This window comes from Galleria mellonella, unplaced genomic scaffold (assembly GCF_026898425.1).
Source record: "Galleria mellonella isolate WM207_F2 unplaced genomic scaffold, CSIRO_AGI_GalMel_v1 utg158, whole genome shotgun sequence".
NCBI lineage: Eukaryota > Metazoa > Arthropoda > Insecta > Lepidoptera > Pyralidae > Galleria > Galleria mellonella.
The window spans coordinates 2232423-2248817 of NW_026442003.1; the positions used below are offsets into that span (position 1 = coordinate 2232423).

Consider the following 16395-nt stretch of genomic DNA (forward strand, 5'->3'; position numbering starts at 1 on the left):
TAGTTTTTTCACAAGAAGTAGACAGCTGAGGTGTCGATAAACAATGATCAGCATTTGGAGTAATTTGGTCCTGCCCTGGAGGGGCCGGTCTTTTAAAACAAGGAGGTGATGACTCTGGGATTTGCATGACAATACGAAGAGCTCTAGCCTTATCTCTCCGTTTAGAATTTGCAGATCGCCATTTTTTTTTTATTGCTCGATGTTCACGTGTTGTTAAGTCTTGTACTAAGCGTTTATTAGCATGGTATCTCTCTCGATCTTTTCTTTTAGATTCTGCTTCCTTTTCAGGATTATTTTTACGCCGTTCTCGGTACCGTCGCTGCTTTTCAGCAGGCGTAAGTGGCATCTTGAAATCACAGGTAACACGCAGTATCTTGTAACAATATATTTAAGTTTATTAAAATACATACGTTTTACCAAGTTTATAAATAATTTAAAAACACCCGATTATTAAACATATATAGTTTGAAATATAAAATATAAGTATAAAGTTAAAGAATATAGGCATATTCAACTCTGTTACTTTCTTAACAACTCTGTAACCACGCGCTGGTAACAAAGTTGCGTAGTAACAGAGTAGTAAATATAACATGCCACAAGACATAAGTCAAATAGTAAAGCGTAAAGTACACTTTTTTTTCATATTTATAATATTTACCTTATTAACAACATACTAAACGTAAAATAATAAAAAATAATATGGTTTACTTACGTAAATAGGTAGGTAACAAAGTAGACGCACATTAAAAACACGTAGCCTATTCAACGCCTGGCGATCCACTGACACCCCCTGTACACCTCCCTCCGATTTAACGGTGAACCACGATTACTCCAGACATACTGATGAATGTAGTACAAAGTGTGAGCAACGCCATCTCTATTTTATGTTGCGATTTAATCAGTAACGTAGTAGTCCACACAGTTTCACACAATATGCGGGACATAGTTTCAAAAAAAAGTTATTAATTACATTTTGATAATTACCGGTTTTAAGACATACTTTATTAATATTAACAATACTCTGTTTATGGTAATAATTTATTTAGTGTAGGTTGATATAGTAGAAAAATAAATTATTTGATTTTTATTACAACGGAATACTACTTGGGACACAAAGGGAAAACCATTCTGTTACCAGAATGACCATAATGTTACTTAAAAAAAATACTAAATACTTTATAATTTGTATTTATTTTTAATCAATATTTGTAAATACGATATATTTTGTATTTAATGTAAAATTTGTTAGAGATTACGTGATTATTACTAGTAAAAATAATAATACAGTCGAGGGACAAGTTTACCTGCGCAAAATTTGACAATGACCCATATGTGTACCTCACGAATATTTTTAATGGATCCTGTATGATTCACGACGACAAGTCAGTATAATATATTTATATGTGTACACTCGTAAAAACTTGCTATTTGTAGAATGTTACTCATATAATAAAATTATATATATGTATATACATTTTTATCTGCTCGCCTGTCTGTCTTTATAATTGTTCTGGCATCACGCAAGAACTACTGCCCCAAATTTGATACGACTTTCATTTTTTTTATACCACAAGGGTAGCAATAAAACATACAGCCCGTCTGATGGTAAGCTGATGGTAATGGTCACTGTAGCCTATGAACGCCTGCAGGGGTGTCACGTGTGCATTGCCGACCCTGTAGAAACCTTAATAGACCCTTTTTGAAGAATCTCATACTATAGTTTCCAAGGAAAATGTCTACAGGGAGCTCATTCCAGCCTGAGCGTCCGCACGAGAAAATTGCTCTGAAACCGCACTGTACGTGACCATTTACACTCAAGCGCTTTGGGTTACCATACCATTTTCACCCATTAAAAAAAAAACACTCCTCACTGGCGTCCCGCCAGCGCATAGCGGTAGCACAAGCAGGGTTACCATTCTAGTTTTACTGATAATGGAAAATATAGTATAATTGCAGAATTTGTTTTTATGTAACATTAGAAAAAATATAATTAAAAATATTTCATTTGCCTTAACATTAAAAGTATAATAAAAAATAATAATAAATACAAACGTAAAAAGGCAATTAATATCTAAACAAAAAGTATATAAAGGTAGCCAGTATGAGGAAGTTGTTGGTGCTTGCTGAACTGTCGACCAGTCAACGTTTCTTCAATACCTGCTCATTCTTCAAAATGAAACGAATCACATTGCTCGTTCTCTTCGTCTACATGACGGTAAGAAAATTTTATTTTTCATACATTTTTTTACGTTTGTTACCTCATGACTCTGTCAGTTATAAATTTGAAAAATTGGAAAATTCTTATGTACTTATAGATTTGTCCCATACAAACATTATCAAAATCGGTTCGGTGGTTGGTTTTTAAATCAAAATTACAGGTTTTTCCACAACTGAAGTGGTTTCTAATCGTAATAATACGATTAGAAATTTGAAATATTATATACATATACCTAGTCCAGCCATAAGATTCAATAAAAAATATTCGTAAAGTATATATGACACACTAACAATATAAAGAGAAAAGATTTGATCGTTTGTTTGTAAAGGATAGACTCAAAAATTACTTAACCGTTTTTGAAAATTCTTTTATCTATAGAAAATTACATTGTTATAGGTTCAGCCATAAGTTCTGTTACAAATGAAAATGCATTTTATTTATAAAGTAATGTATTACACTATTGAGCACAAGCACTGTAAAAGCAAAACTAAAAAAAAGTACGAGTATACGCAGTATAACGACTCACGCACAGACAGACCGGCAATGCAATCATAAAAACAAGACGAAAAAACGATTGCATTAGTTCCGAATAACTTTACTCACACTGCCGCCAAATCCTTTTCGAGCTTATTGTGTGAAATTCAATGTCTTACTTGTTTATCTCACTCTAACATATGTGTTAATATGTTTTTCGTTTCTCTCACATTCTCAATTTATATTTTCAATACAAGTGTTGAAGTGACATAACTTTTTTTCTCCCCAGATGTGTACAGCGGAGGATTCAACATGGTCAGGCGACGGTGGAAGCAACGGTAAAGATAATTGTGGAGACATCGACAATGACAAACATAATGGCGGAAACGTCGACCATTATGATCACAAAGACTATAATAATGGCGATGGTGAACACTGCGATGCTGACAATGGCGAAAACTACAATCATTATAATAATCGCGTGAAACGCGACGATGAAGACCATCATAAAAAAGACGGCAGTGTCAAATGTAAAGGTGATGAAAGCCATAGTACTGAAATAGTAGATTTGAACCTCTTGAATTTTTAATCTTGAAAAACCTTTCATTTTAATATGCCTAACACCAATATTACAAAGGCGAGCGCTGAGTTTCAGCTATTATTGCTTATTAGGTTCTTGCCGCGGTCTCAGTGGCGTGAGTCATATCAAGCATCCCATAGTCTAAGTTACCGTATAACCCATCCGTGTACCAAACTTTATTTTAATCCGTAGAATAGTTTTTGCGTGAAAGAGTAACAAACGTCTATCCATAATTACATCCTCACGAACATTCGCATTTATAACCTCACTGATTTCGGTATGCCAAATAAATAATTCAATCTTAATTAGTTGTTTTTTATTGAAAATCCCTATTCTGATTTTTTCAATACATTATAATGGAGTGGTCGTTTAGTCTGCGCTATTGGTATAAGCTGGCCTCCGCCAGCTTATATGATAGTATAAAGTCGGGCCAGTTGGCTCATCGTGACGAATTCACCAGGAATTAAGCATAATGGTTTCCAGGGGGAGCCGCATGTAGTGCGACCCGTCCGTTTGGTCATTGTGTCATATGTATTGATGCTTGATATTTGATCTGTTTGTATGAAAGCATACATTGACCGGGATAAAAGTAGCCTAACGTCCTTCTGGGTGATTCTGGTAATCTCTTTGGTTTCTAGTCCCAAGAATAGTGAATGTACCCAGGAAGCGTTTTACAAAATGCTCCCTTCTATTGTATCGTTCGGAGACATCGACTTTTCTGGGGACTCGATGTTGGAGTTGCACTTGCTGAAAATCACATCTCTCCAATTGAAGTACCACAAATGTATCTTTCACGACGATTGGTTGAGCGGTATGCTGGTAAGTCGTGAGGAGTATTTATTTTTACAATCAAATATGGAGTCCTATTATGGCTAGACACGTGACGGTGTCTTCTAATGAACACTGCGTTGTCGTTTTCTTTTCATTTTTCATTAAACACCTAAGTACATTGTTTTTAACTGAACCCAACTAATTGTGTTTGTGTTCTTACACAAACAAAAACCGAATGTCACATAGAATATTTTACAGTGGCAACGTATTTACTTATTAATTGTTTCGTCGTGGACACAATGGAATTTATTTAGAATAAACTCTGATAATCGATGACAAATACTTTTATTTTAATATACCTAGTGCAGCCATAAGTTTTATTACAAATGAAAATGCATTTTTTTATGAAGTAATGATATATTACTAAAATGTATACCTACATATTTATTAAAGTGACTTATTTCGTAGTTACCCAACTGGACGAATTCAGCATGTAAAGCTTGGCTCTCTTACGAGTTCCGACCAAACAGTATAAATGGGTGTTTCACAAGGTAGTGTTTTAGGACCGAATTTGTTTCTTGCCTACATCAACTATCTATGTGACTTAACACTCGATAATGACACTGCTGTTTCATTTGCCAATGAAACTGCACTTATCTTTACCGATAAGGCCTTTTCAAAAGTATTGGTCCAAAATTTTTGATTGTATTAGGAACTACAAACTATTTGCTCATACATGTTTATCACCCCGGAATGATGTACAGACTTGTAACTGTCAAAATTTAAAAATAACTAAGACAATTAAATACTTAAGACAATTATATGGGTGTGAAACATGGACAATGACGCAGAAGGAAAGAAAGATGCTTGAGGCATTCGAAATGTGAACATGGAGGAGAATCGAAAGGATAAGCTGGACAGAAAAACTAACAAACGAGGAAGTCCTAAAAAAAAGTAAATGAGAAGAGAACATTGATTAAAATAATAAAGAATAGAAGAGGCAAAATGCTGGGCCACCTTATACGACGATTTTATTAAGAGCATAATAGAAGGAAAAATAGAGGGCAAAAGAGGAAGAGGAAGACCGAGGATTAACTACATGGGACAGATAAAGGAAACACTAGGCGTCATGTCGTATAGGGAGATAAAGGATATGGCCTGGGATAGAGCTGGCTGGAGGAAGTTGCATGAATTAGTTGCACCGACAAGAGGAAACTCTTAAATGAAAAAAAAAAATTAAATACTTAGGTGCAGCGGCGGCCTTACCCATTGCGAGGCTCCGGGCAATGGGTCTTTGTGAAGTCCTTTGTGAAGCGCCACCGCCTAAGGCCGCCACTGCTTAGGTGTAACACTAGATACCAATTTAAATTTTAAAGCGCGTCGATATATTAACTATGCGTATTAGAAAGTTAATATACATTTCTAAGCAACTATGTTATATTACTAATACTAAAATTATGAAAATAACATACATGGCTCTATGCCAGTCAATTTTAACTTACTGTATAACTTGATGGGGTGGGACTACTAAAACCAACTTCATTAGTCTTGAAAGAGCTCAAAGAACCATACTGAAAGTATTAACCTTCAAGCCATTTCGCTATCCTACTCACGATCTTTATAAGTCAAGCCAAGTTCTTACAGTGCGCCAGTTATTTTTCCTATCTACATTATTAAAACAACATTCACTTTCGACTTACCATCCTGACCTAATTACCCGAAGCCGCCGTTTAACACTAGTACAAGATAAACATAATGCGACGTTTGCTCAGAGATATTACGATTTTCTTGGGCCCTACTTTTATAAAACAATTAACTCAACAATATCAATCTTCGCCCCCAATAAATATATGTGTAAAAAAACTGTTACAGAGTGGCTCCAGCAGCTTCACTATGATGAAATTGAAAAATTAATACATCCTACCTCCTAAACTCTTTATTCTTTAATTGTTATTCTTATTTTTTGTTCTGTCTCAGTGTACTTGATGGATTTGCCTTTGCTTGCTAATGTATATGCAGTTGTGACTGATTGATATTTAGACATTTGAATATCATATAACTATGTGTGTATACGTGTTTTCATGTGTACGTACTGTATTTGTATCTGTTACGCCTAACAACTTTTGAGTTCTCCATTGTATGTATTGCCATAAATTGTTTCATGCCAGGCAGGGGTCCTGGTGCCTTGTGATACGGGTTTTTTGAATACCCAGTTCAGGCACCAGTTCACTACAACTTTGATGTATCTATGGTATTATTTTAAATGTTTCATTGTACTCAAAAAAGTTGTGAGATAAATAAATACACATTATTAAAAAAAATCTCAGGAAAAAATAAAAGAATATTCTATTCGAAATGGCCACCTTTGGCTTTTATACAGGCCTTTAATCTGTCTGGCCACGAATCAATGGATTTATGCACTGTTTCCAAGGGAAATTTTTCCACTGCTTGCTCCAAAGACTTCCATCCGTTATAAACAAACGATCAAATCTTTCCTCTTTATATTATTAGTATGTCATATATGTGTACCTCACGAATATTTTTAATGGATCCTGTATGATTCACGACGACAAGTCAGTATAATATATTTATTTGTGTACACTCGTAAAAACTTGCTATTTGTAGAATGTTACTCATATAATAAAATTATAAATGTATATACATTTTTATCTGCTCGCCTGTCTGTCTTTATAATTGTTCTGGCATCACGCAAGAACTACTGCCCCAAATTTGATACGACTTTCATTTTTTTTATACCACAAGGGTAGCAATAAAACATACAGCCCGTCTGATGGTAAGCTGATGGTAATGGTCACTGTAGCCTATGAACGCCTGCAGGGGTGTCACGTGTGCATTGCCGACCCTGTAGAAACCTTAATAGACCCTTTTTGAAGAATCTCATACTATAGTTTCCAAGGAAAATGTCTACAGGGAGCTCATTCCAGCCTGAGCGTCCGCACGAGAAAATTGCTCTGAAACCGCACTGTACGTGACCATTTACACTCAAGCGCTTTGGGTTACCATACCATTTTCACCCATTAAAAAAAAAAAACACTCCTCACTGGCGTCCCGCCAGCGCATAGCGGTAGCACAAGCAGGGTTACCATTCTAGTTTTACTGATAATGGAAAATATAGTATAATTGCAGAATTTGTTTTTATGTAACATTAGAAAAAATATAATTAAAAATATTTCATTTGCCTTAACATTAAAAGTATAATAAAAAATAATAATAAATACAAACGTAAAAAGGCAATTAATATCTAAACAAAAAGTATATAAAGGTAGCCAGTATGAGGAAGTTGTTGGTGCTTGCTGAACTGTCGACCAGTCAACGTTTCTTCAATACCTGCTCATTCTTCAAAATGAAACGAATCACTTTGCTCGTTCTCTTCGTCTACATGACGGTAAGAAAATTTTATTTTTCATACATTTTTTTACGTTTGTTACCTCATGACTCTGTCAGTTATAAATTTGAAAAATTGGAAAATTCTTATGTACTTATAGATTTGTCCCATACAAACATTATCAAAATCGGTTCGGTGGTTGGTTTTTAAATCAAAATTACAGGTTTTTCCATAACTGAAGTGGTTTCTAATCGTAATAATATGATTAGAAATTTGAAATATTATATACATATACCTAGTCCAGCCATAAGATTCATTAAAAAATATTCGTAAAGTATATATGACACACTAACAATATAAAGAGAAAAGATTTGATCGTTTGTTTGTAAAGGATAGACTCAAAAATTACTTAACCGATTTTGAAAATTCTTTTATCTATAGAAAATTACATTGTTATAGGTTCAGCCATAAGTTCTGTTACAAATGAAAATGCATTTTATTTATAAAGTAATGTAATATTACTAAAATTTATATCTACATAATTATTAAAGTCTCAGCAAAAAATAAAAAAATATTATGTTCGAAATGGCCACCTTTGGCTTTTATACATGTCTTTAATCTACATTTTTTAATTTGGCTACGAATCTATAGATTTACGCACTGTTTCTAAAGGAAATGTCACCACTGCTTGCTCCAAAGATTTTTTAAGAGACTCAACGGCGCCGTGTCGTTTAGGCCATTTCGTCTAAAACTGACGATAATTTGAAGTATAAAGGGTTGAGGTCTGGGCTAGATGAGGGTCCGTCTTCTGCTCTTATAAAGTCCGGAACGTTGGTTTCAAGCCAGGCTTGGGTAGTTCGTGCCTTGTGACCAGGTGCAGAGGCCTGCTGGAAAGTCCACGGTATATTTTTAAAAAGTGTATTGCTGAGAGTTATCACAACACGATCCAAGACTGTATCTTGATAAAGCGTATCAAGTTGAAAAAAACCATTATTGACGCAGGATGACGACCACGTTGTATCTTTCCGACCATTTGAGCAGCTTCTTTAGAACTGTGAGCGTACACTTTATCATTTTGCTTATTGAAGTGTTCTTCAATCGTGAAAATGTTTTCATTGGTAAGGAGAATATTTCTGTGCCTTTCACCTGCGTATCGCGACAGAAGGCGTTTTGAACGATCCACTCTCTTTAATTGTAAAGATTGATTTAGGGCATGTCCTGTATATCGACCATAAGCACTAAGTTTCAAGGTCTTGTTTTACAATACGCGACAGAGTCCTAGCGGGAATCTTCATTTCTCGCGATTAGATTTTGCTTCCTAATAGGGTTTCGACGAATTCTGACTTTAACAGAATTAACAGCCTTTGTAGTTCTAACAGCACGCGGCCGCCCCGATCTTTTCTGGTCTCCGACAGAGGAAGTGTTGTTGTATCTGTTGATAGTACGATATACGAACGTATGCGATCGATCACTGCATTCCAATATTCTTTAACACCCCATATTGTAATTTGGTAATAAGCACAAAGAAATATATGTGAAATGGCGCGAAATCGAAAGAAGTTTTTAAAATAATACAGTATTAGTAATGAAGTTAAAAACAGGCGTTAGTGATGCCATAAAAACGCTTCGCCAAAAACACTTTTTCCATGTTTGCGCGAATAGTGTTACCATAATGTACATTAACTACTCAGTATATGGGAGAAATTATATCAAAAGGTTAAGTTGACAAACATAATGATGCAAAATTCTTAAGAATATATTTGAATGAACAAGAGAAACATTGCACAATAATTTGAATTGATGATTGTGTCTGCTGATTACTTTGACAACATGAAATATTAAATTTAATTAGATGAAACATGGAGTTATGACATTTTTCTGTTTTTAAATTATCTTAATGGCCACCATTTTAATTAATAATTGTATATTGATTTGTGGTCTATTAATACATATATTTCATTTTTTGTCAAGACAAAATATTCTATCTCTCAAATTAAAGCAGAAAAAATATACATTTACAAAAATTGGATTAAGTCGATTCAGCTCTTCAGTAGCAATAGTAATAGTGCTTAGTTTGCGACTAGATGGCCCTGCGTATTATTATAAATAAACCTCCACACTATTGAGCACAAGCACTGTAAAAGCAAAACTAAAAAAAAAAGTATACGCAGTATAACGACTCACGCACAGACAGACCGGCAATGCAATCATAAAAACAAGACGAAAAAACGATTGCATTAGTTCCGGATAAATTTACTCACACTGCCGCCAAATCCTTTTCGAGCTTATTGTGTGAAATTCAATGTCTTACTTGTTTATCTCACTCTAACATAGGTGTTAATATGTTTTTCGCTTCTCTCACATTCTCAATTTATATTTTCAATACAAGTGTTGACGTGACATAACTTTTTTTCTCCCCAGATGTGTACAGCGGAGGATTCAACATGGTCAGGCGACGGTGGAAGCAACGGTAAAGATAATTGTGGAGACATCGACAATGACAAACATAATGGCGGAAACGTCGACCATTATGATCACAAAGATTATAATAATGGCGATGGTGAACACTGCGATGCTGACAATGGTGGAAACTACGATCATTCTGATCACAAAGACTATAATAATGGCGATGGTGAACACTGCGATGCTGACAATGGCGGAAACTACGATCATTCTGATCACAAAGACTATAATAATGGCGATGGTGAACACTGCGATGCTGACAATGGCGGAAACTACGATCATTATGATCACAAAGACTATAATAATGGCGATGGTGAACACTGCGATGCTGACAATGGCGGAAACTACGATCATTCTGATCACAAAGACTATAATAATGGCGATGGTGAACACTGCGATGCTGACAATGGCGGAAACTACGATCATTCTGATCACAAAGACTATAATAATGGCGATGGTGAACACTGCGATGCTGACAATGGCGGAAACTACGATCATGATAATAATCACATGAAACGCGACGATAAAGACCATCATAAAAAAGACGGCAGTGTCAAACGTAAAGGTGATCAAAGCCATCATCTTAAATTGTTTGATTTCGACTCAAAGAAAACTTTTCCACTTTAATATGCCTAACACCAATATTACAAAGGCGAGCGCTGAGTTTCAGCTATTATTGCTTATTAGGTTCTTGCCGCGGTCTCAGTGGCGTGAATCATATCAAGTATCCCATAGTCTAAGTTACCGTATAACCCATCCGTGTACCAAACTTTATTTTAATCCGTAGAATAGTTTTTGCGTGAAAGAGTAACAAACGTCTATCCATAATTACATCCTCACGAACATTCGCGTTTATAACCTCACTGATTTCGGTATGCCAAATAAATAATTCAATCTTAATTAGTTGTTTTTTATTGAAAATCCCTATTCTGATTTTTTCAATACATTATAATGGAGTGGTCGTTTAGTCTGCGCTATTGGTATAAGCTGGCCTCCGCCAGCTTATACGATAGTATAAAGTCGGGCCAGTTGGCTCATCGTGACGAATTCACCAGGAATTAAGCATAATGGTTTCCAGGGGGAGCCGCATGTAGTGCGACCCGTCCGTTTGGTCATTGTGTCATATGTATTGATGCTTGATATTTGATCTGTTTGTATGAAAGCATACATTGACCGGGATAAAAGTAGCCTAACGTCCTTCTGGGTGATTCTGGTAATCTCTTTGGTTTCTAGTCCCAAGAATAGTGAATGTACCCAGGAAGCGTTTTACAAAATGCTCCCTTCTATTGTATCGTTCGGAGACATCGACTTTTCTGGGGACTCGATGTTGGAGTTGCACTTGCTGAAAATCACATCTCTCCAATTGAAGTACCACAAATGTATCTTTCACGACGATTGGTTGAGCGGTATGCTGGTAAGTCGTGAGGAGTGTTTATTTTTACATTCAAATATGGAGTCCTATTATGGCTAGACACGTGACGGTGTCTTCTAATGAACACTGCGTTGTCGTTTTCTTTTCATTTTTCATTAAACACCTAAGTACATTGTTTTTAACTGAACCCAACTTTTCACCAAATCTTGGCGAAATAATTTTACATTTTCTTATAAATATAAACACAATAAACATTATTTTGTTTCAAAAGTGGTAAAAAGTACGGTATATGATATTTAAATACCGTTCACACTCTTCACCGGAATGTGGCATACAATTAATTGTGTTTGTGTTCTTACACAAACAAAAACCGAATGTCACATAGAATATTTTACAGTGGCAACGTATTTACTTATTAATTGTTTCGTCGTGGACACAATGGAATTTATTTAGAATAAACTCTGATAATCGATGACAAATACTTTTATTTTATGAAATGAAATGAAATATTTATTTGCTTTAAACAGACATTTGTATTATAAGGGCCATGTGACACAACTTTTTGGCATCTGTCTAATTGCCTTAAAATTGTAGGCATGCAAATCTAATTTATTCGTTAAATAAGGATACAAATTTAATTTATACTAGTACATTATTATGATCATAGAATAATAAAAAAAAAGAAAACAATGCTCAAACAATTATCAAGTCAAATTACATATTCAATATCGTCAAATAAAATTAACAATTACATTATTATTATTAATTAAATACAAATTACATTCCATATGTTATGTCAATAGCAAATTTATGTCAAGTCTTAAGGATTTATATTATTAATAATTATGTTAACTATTTTTGGGATGTGTAGGCATAATATTCTCCCATACTGTAAAAGACCTTATCCAGAAGCCATAGATGAAGCCGCTTCTTAAATATTTTCAAGGGAAGGTCTAAAAGATCTGAAGGAAGTTTATTATATATTTTTTGGGCCATAAATGAAACATTCTTTTGGTACAAGGTCAAATTACTTTTTGGTATCACAAGTTTATTTTTTCTGTGTGATCTAATGCCTTCTTTGAGTTGTCCACATGTATTAAATAATTCAGGGTGTTGCTTAATAAAAGTACATATAGCAAATATATACATGCAAGTCAGGGGAAGGATTCCTAATTTTTTAAATAATGGCCTACAAGATTCCTGGCACCCCACATTGCTAATAGCCCTTATACATTTTTTTTGCGCCTTATACATTTTAATATACCTAGTGCAGCCATAAGTTCTATTACAAATGAAAATGCATTTTTTTTATGAAGTAATGATATATTACTAAAATGTATACCTACATATTTATTAAAGTGACTTATTTCGTAGTTACCCAACTGGACGAATTCAGCATGTAAAGCTTGGCTCTCTTACGAGTTCCGACCAAACAGTATAAATGGGTGTTCCACAAGGTAGTGTTTTAGGACCGAATTTGTTTCTTGCCTACATCAACTATCTATGTGACTTAACACTCGATAATGACACTGTTGTTTCATTTGCCAATGACACTGCACTTATCTTTACCGGTAAGGCCTTTTCAAAAGTATTGGTCCAAAATTTTTGAAAAGGCCCAAATGGGATTTGATAGGGTCAGAGAGTGGTTGGCCGATAATACTCTAGATGAGACAAAGTTTATGATTTATAGTATTAGGAACTACAGACTACCTGATCCTAAAGTGCATCAACTATTTGCTCATACATGTTTATCACCCCGGAATGATGTACAGACTTGTAACTGTCAAAATTTAAATTTAACTAAGACAATTAAATACTTAGGTGCAGCGGCGGCCTTACCCATTGCGAGGCTCCGGGCCTTTATAGGTCTTTGTGAAGTCCTTTGTCCTTCGAGAAAAGTATGTGATACGAAACTAGGTCTGGTTGTTTTATTTAGGTATTTGTTATGTTCACGAGAAATATTAATATTATACAAATAAATAAAATTTGAGTATATCTTATTTTACACTTTTTTTTTACAATTGATTATTTTATTTGTATAATTTAGTATTGGTAATTTAGTTCATTTGCAATTAAAATGCCAAAAATCGGGAAGATTTTGCAGCTTGCCGCTAGACAAAATGCCACTCATTGGTTGTTTAAAATTTGCTTGGGTTGTTACGCGAGGTCCCTACAAGAGCGAGGCCCCGGGCGATTGCCCTGTTCGCCACCCCCTAAGGCCGTCACTGCTTAGGTGTAACACTAGATACCAATTTGAATTTTAAAGCGCGTCGATATATTAACTATGCGTATTAGAAAGTTAATATACATTTCTAAGCAACTATGTTATATTACTAATACTAAAATTATGAAAATAACATACATGGCTCTATGCCAGTCAATTTTAACTTACTATATAACTTCGTGGGGTGGGACTACTAAAACCAACTTCATTAGTCTTGAAAGAGCTCAAAGAACCATACTGAAAGTATTAACCTTCAAGCCATTTCGCTATCCTACTCACGATCTTTATAAGTCACGCCAAGTTCTTACAGTGCGCCAGTTATTTTTCCTATCTACATTATTGAAACAACATTCACTTTCGACTTACCATCCTGACCTAATTACCCGAAGCCGCCGTTTAACACTAGTGCAAGGTAAACATTATGCGACGTTTGCTCAGAGATACTACGATTTTCTTGGGCCCTATTTTTATAAAACAAGGGTCACTTTCCTGACGAGCAACACATCCAGACCGGCTTATTTTTAAATTTAAGTGCATGACAATGCGGACATGCCTTGTCCAAAATACCAATGAGCACTTAATAGCAACTTAAAAATAATAATAAATTCACTGTGAGAATAAAATTAACATGAGAATTACATTGAAAAGTTAAAATGATATAATGACGTATAACAGTCAACGCTACGATCGAGACAAATAAAACACAAAAAAAAAATGGACAAAAACTGTAAATAGAGTGATAGAAAGGAGGCCGGCTTCGTCCTCATCCCTACTCCGTGATGTAACTGATCGATTGGTAATTGATCAGTTATCGACCGGTGAGAATTTATGATTAATTTAAATTAAGAAAAAAGATATAATTAAAGCAAATTGTAATTATAAACTATACATGAAAATTATATTCGATTGCCATCTTGCAACCCTATAACGGAATATAAAAATTGCGATTAAAAACAAGGGGTTGATCGTAAAAGGGTGAAAATTTGAAGTTGTATGTATTTTTCAATGCTAAATCATATTAAAATAAAAATACAAAATTTTGTCAAAAATATAAAAAAGAAATTTTTAGGGGTGGGTCACCCTTATCATTGTAAGGTATAAAAAATAGATGTTGGCCGATTCTCAGACTTACCCAATATGCACACAAAATTTCATGAAAATCGGTAAAGCCGTTTCGGAGGAGTTTGGTAACAAACACCGCGACACGAGAATTTTATATATTAGAAGACTAGCTGACCCCGTAAACGTTGTTTTACCACTTATTGCGAAATATAAAAATCGCGATTAAAATACAGGGGTTGATCGTAAAAGGGTGAAAATTTAAAGTTGTATGTATTTTTCAATGCTAAATCATAATAAAATAAAAAAAAAAAAAAAATTGTCAAAAAAATAAAAAAAATATATTTAAGGGTAGGTTACCCTTATCATTGAGAGGTATGAAAAATAGATGTTGGCCGATTCTCAGACCTAGCCAATATGCACAGAAAATTTCATGAAAATCGGTAAAGCCGTTTCGGAGGAGTTTGGTAACAAACACCGTGACACGAGAATTTTATATATTAGATAGGTATATATGTTAAATACAACATACAACAATTCCTTTCCCCTCGGGAAGAAAGCGTTTTGAGGGCATTGTCACAATCACAAAGGTGTATTAGTGTCAACTCCAGCCGGTGTATTATTATATGCTTGAACCACAGGTGTATGTCTCTTGTTTAATAAAATAATAGATATTTACTATTGTACTAGCTATTGCCCGCGGATTTTTTCTTTTTTACAACACAGGGGGCAAACGAGCATGCGGCTCACCTGATGGTAAGTGACTATCGCCGCCCATGATCACCCACAACACCAGCGGCATTGCAGGTGTGCTGCCGGCCTTTTAAAAAGGAATATACTCTTTTCTTGAAGGTTATGTTGTCGTATCGGTTCGGAAATACTGCTGCTGGAAGTTGATTCCAAAGAATGGTTATGCGTGGAAGAAAGTGCCTTGAAAAACGCACGGTGGAAGACCGCCACTCGTCCAGATGATTGGGATGAAACTTTAGTTTGTGGCGGGCGGATTCGGTCGCGAGTAAACCACAGGCGACGCGACGTTTACCACTTTCCGTCTAGTAGGCCGTCAGCTTGTTTGCCATTCTAAGCTATTCATTTTAATGGGGAGGGGGGAAGGGATTGTCAGTAATGGAGACTAAGGACCCTATTGCTAGCAATATACCCAACCAGATTGACCTCCCCGTGCTCCCCTTTTGGAAACCGTTCTGCTGAATTCCAGGTGCATTCATCACGGTGGGCTAACTGACCAGTCTTTTTCATCCTCACCTATCATCCTTCACTGGTGCCTCGCCAGCGTATACCGATAGCGCAGGCGGGGTTACCATTCAATTATTATCCATTAAAAAAAAAACTGTACAATAAAAAAATCAAATGGTCGTATGAAAGTCTGTGATTTTTAAAGTAAGAAGCATTAAATTTCTTTATTATTCCAGAATAATCAACAGAAACATCCAGATGTTTTATTTATCTTTGCCCAATACCGTGTCAGTCGTTTACTGTCCACTGCTGGACATAGGCCTCTTCATAAGGAGGGTTTTGCCAATAGTTGCCACGCTTCACAGGCGGGTTGGCAACCGCAGTTAGGATTTTGGTACTGTTTAAAGTGCGACGCTGCTGCCCATCCCTCGTCCTCCCTTAGTCGCCTCTTACGACACCCACGGAAATGGAAGGGGCAGGCCGAATGCCGGGGCATACACGGCGAAGTTATTAAGTTCTGGTAAAATATATTTAGGTTGTGTATTGACCCAAAAAAAAAAAAAAGAAGAATGGACAGATCTTCAGAAATACTGAATTATTATTATTATTTTTCAATTTTTACACAAATTCTCATCTCTTAAGAAGAGGAGATGGCAACTAATCCCCGGCAGAAGCACAGTCGGTAGGGGTTCGA

The 16395-nt window shown here is 35.4% G+C and overlaps 2 protein-coding genes across 2 annotated transcripts; both read left to right on the forward strand.

Annotated features, from left to right (window-relative positions):
- Positions 1 to 2086: 2086 nt before the first annotated feature.
- Positions 2087 to 3577, forward strand: LOC128200130 (probable DNA repair protein RAD50). The gene is made up of 2 exons (XM_052892453.1): positions 2087 to 2215; positions 2982 to 3577. The coding sequence occupies exons 1-2, from the start codon at positions 2102 to 2104 to the stop codon at positions 3279 to 3281; spliced, it is 414 nt and encodes a 137-aa protein (XP_052748413.1). The 5' UTR covers positions 2087 to 2101; the 3' UTR covers positions 3282 to 3577.
- A 3743-nt stretch (positions 3578 to 7320) lies between these two features.
- On the forward strand, positions 7321 to 10752 carry LOC128200125 (uncharacterized). Its single transcript, XM_052892425.1, has 2 exons — positions 7321 to 7449; positions 9811 to 10752. Exons 1-2 carry the CDS (start codon positions 7336 to 7338, stop codon positions 10477 to 10479), a joined length of 783 nt encoding a protein of 260 aa, XP_052748385.1. The 5' UTR covers positions 7321 to 7335; the 3' UTR covers positions 10480 to 10752.
- Positions 10753 to 16395: the final 5643 nt, after the last annotated feature.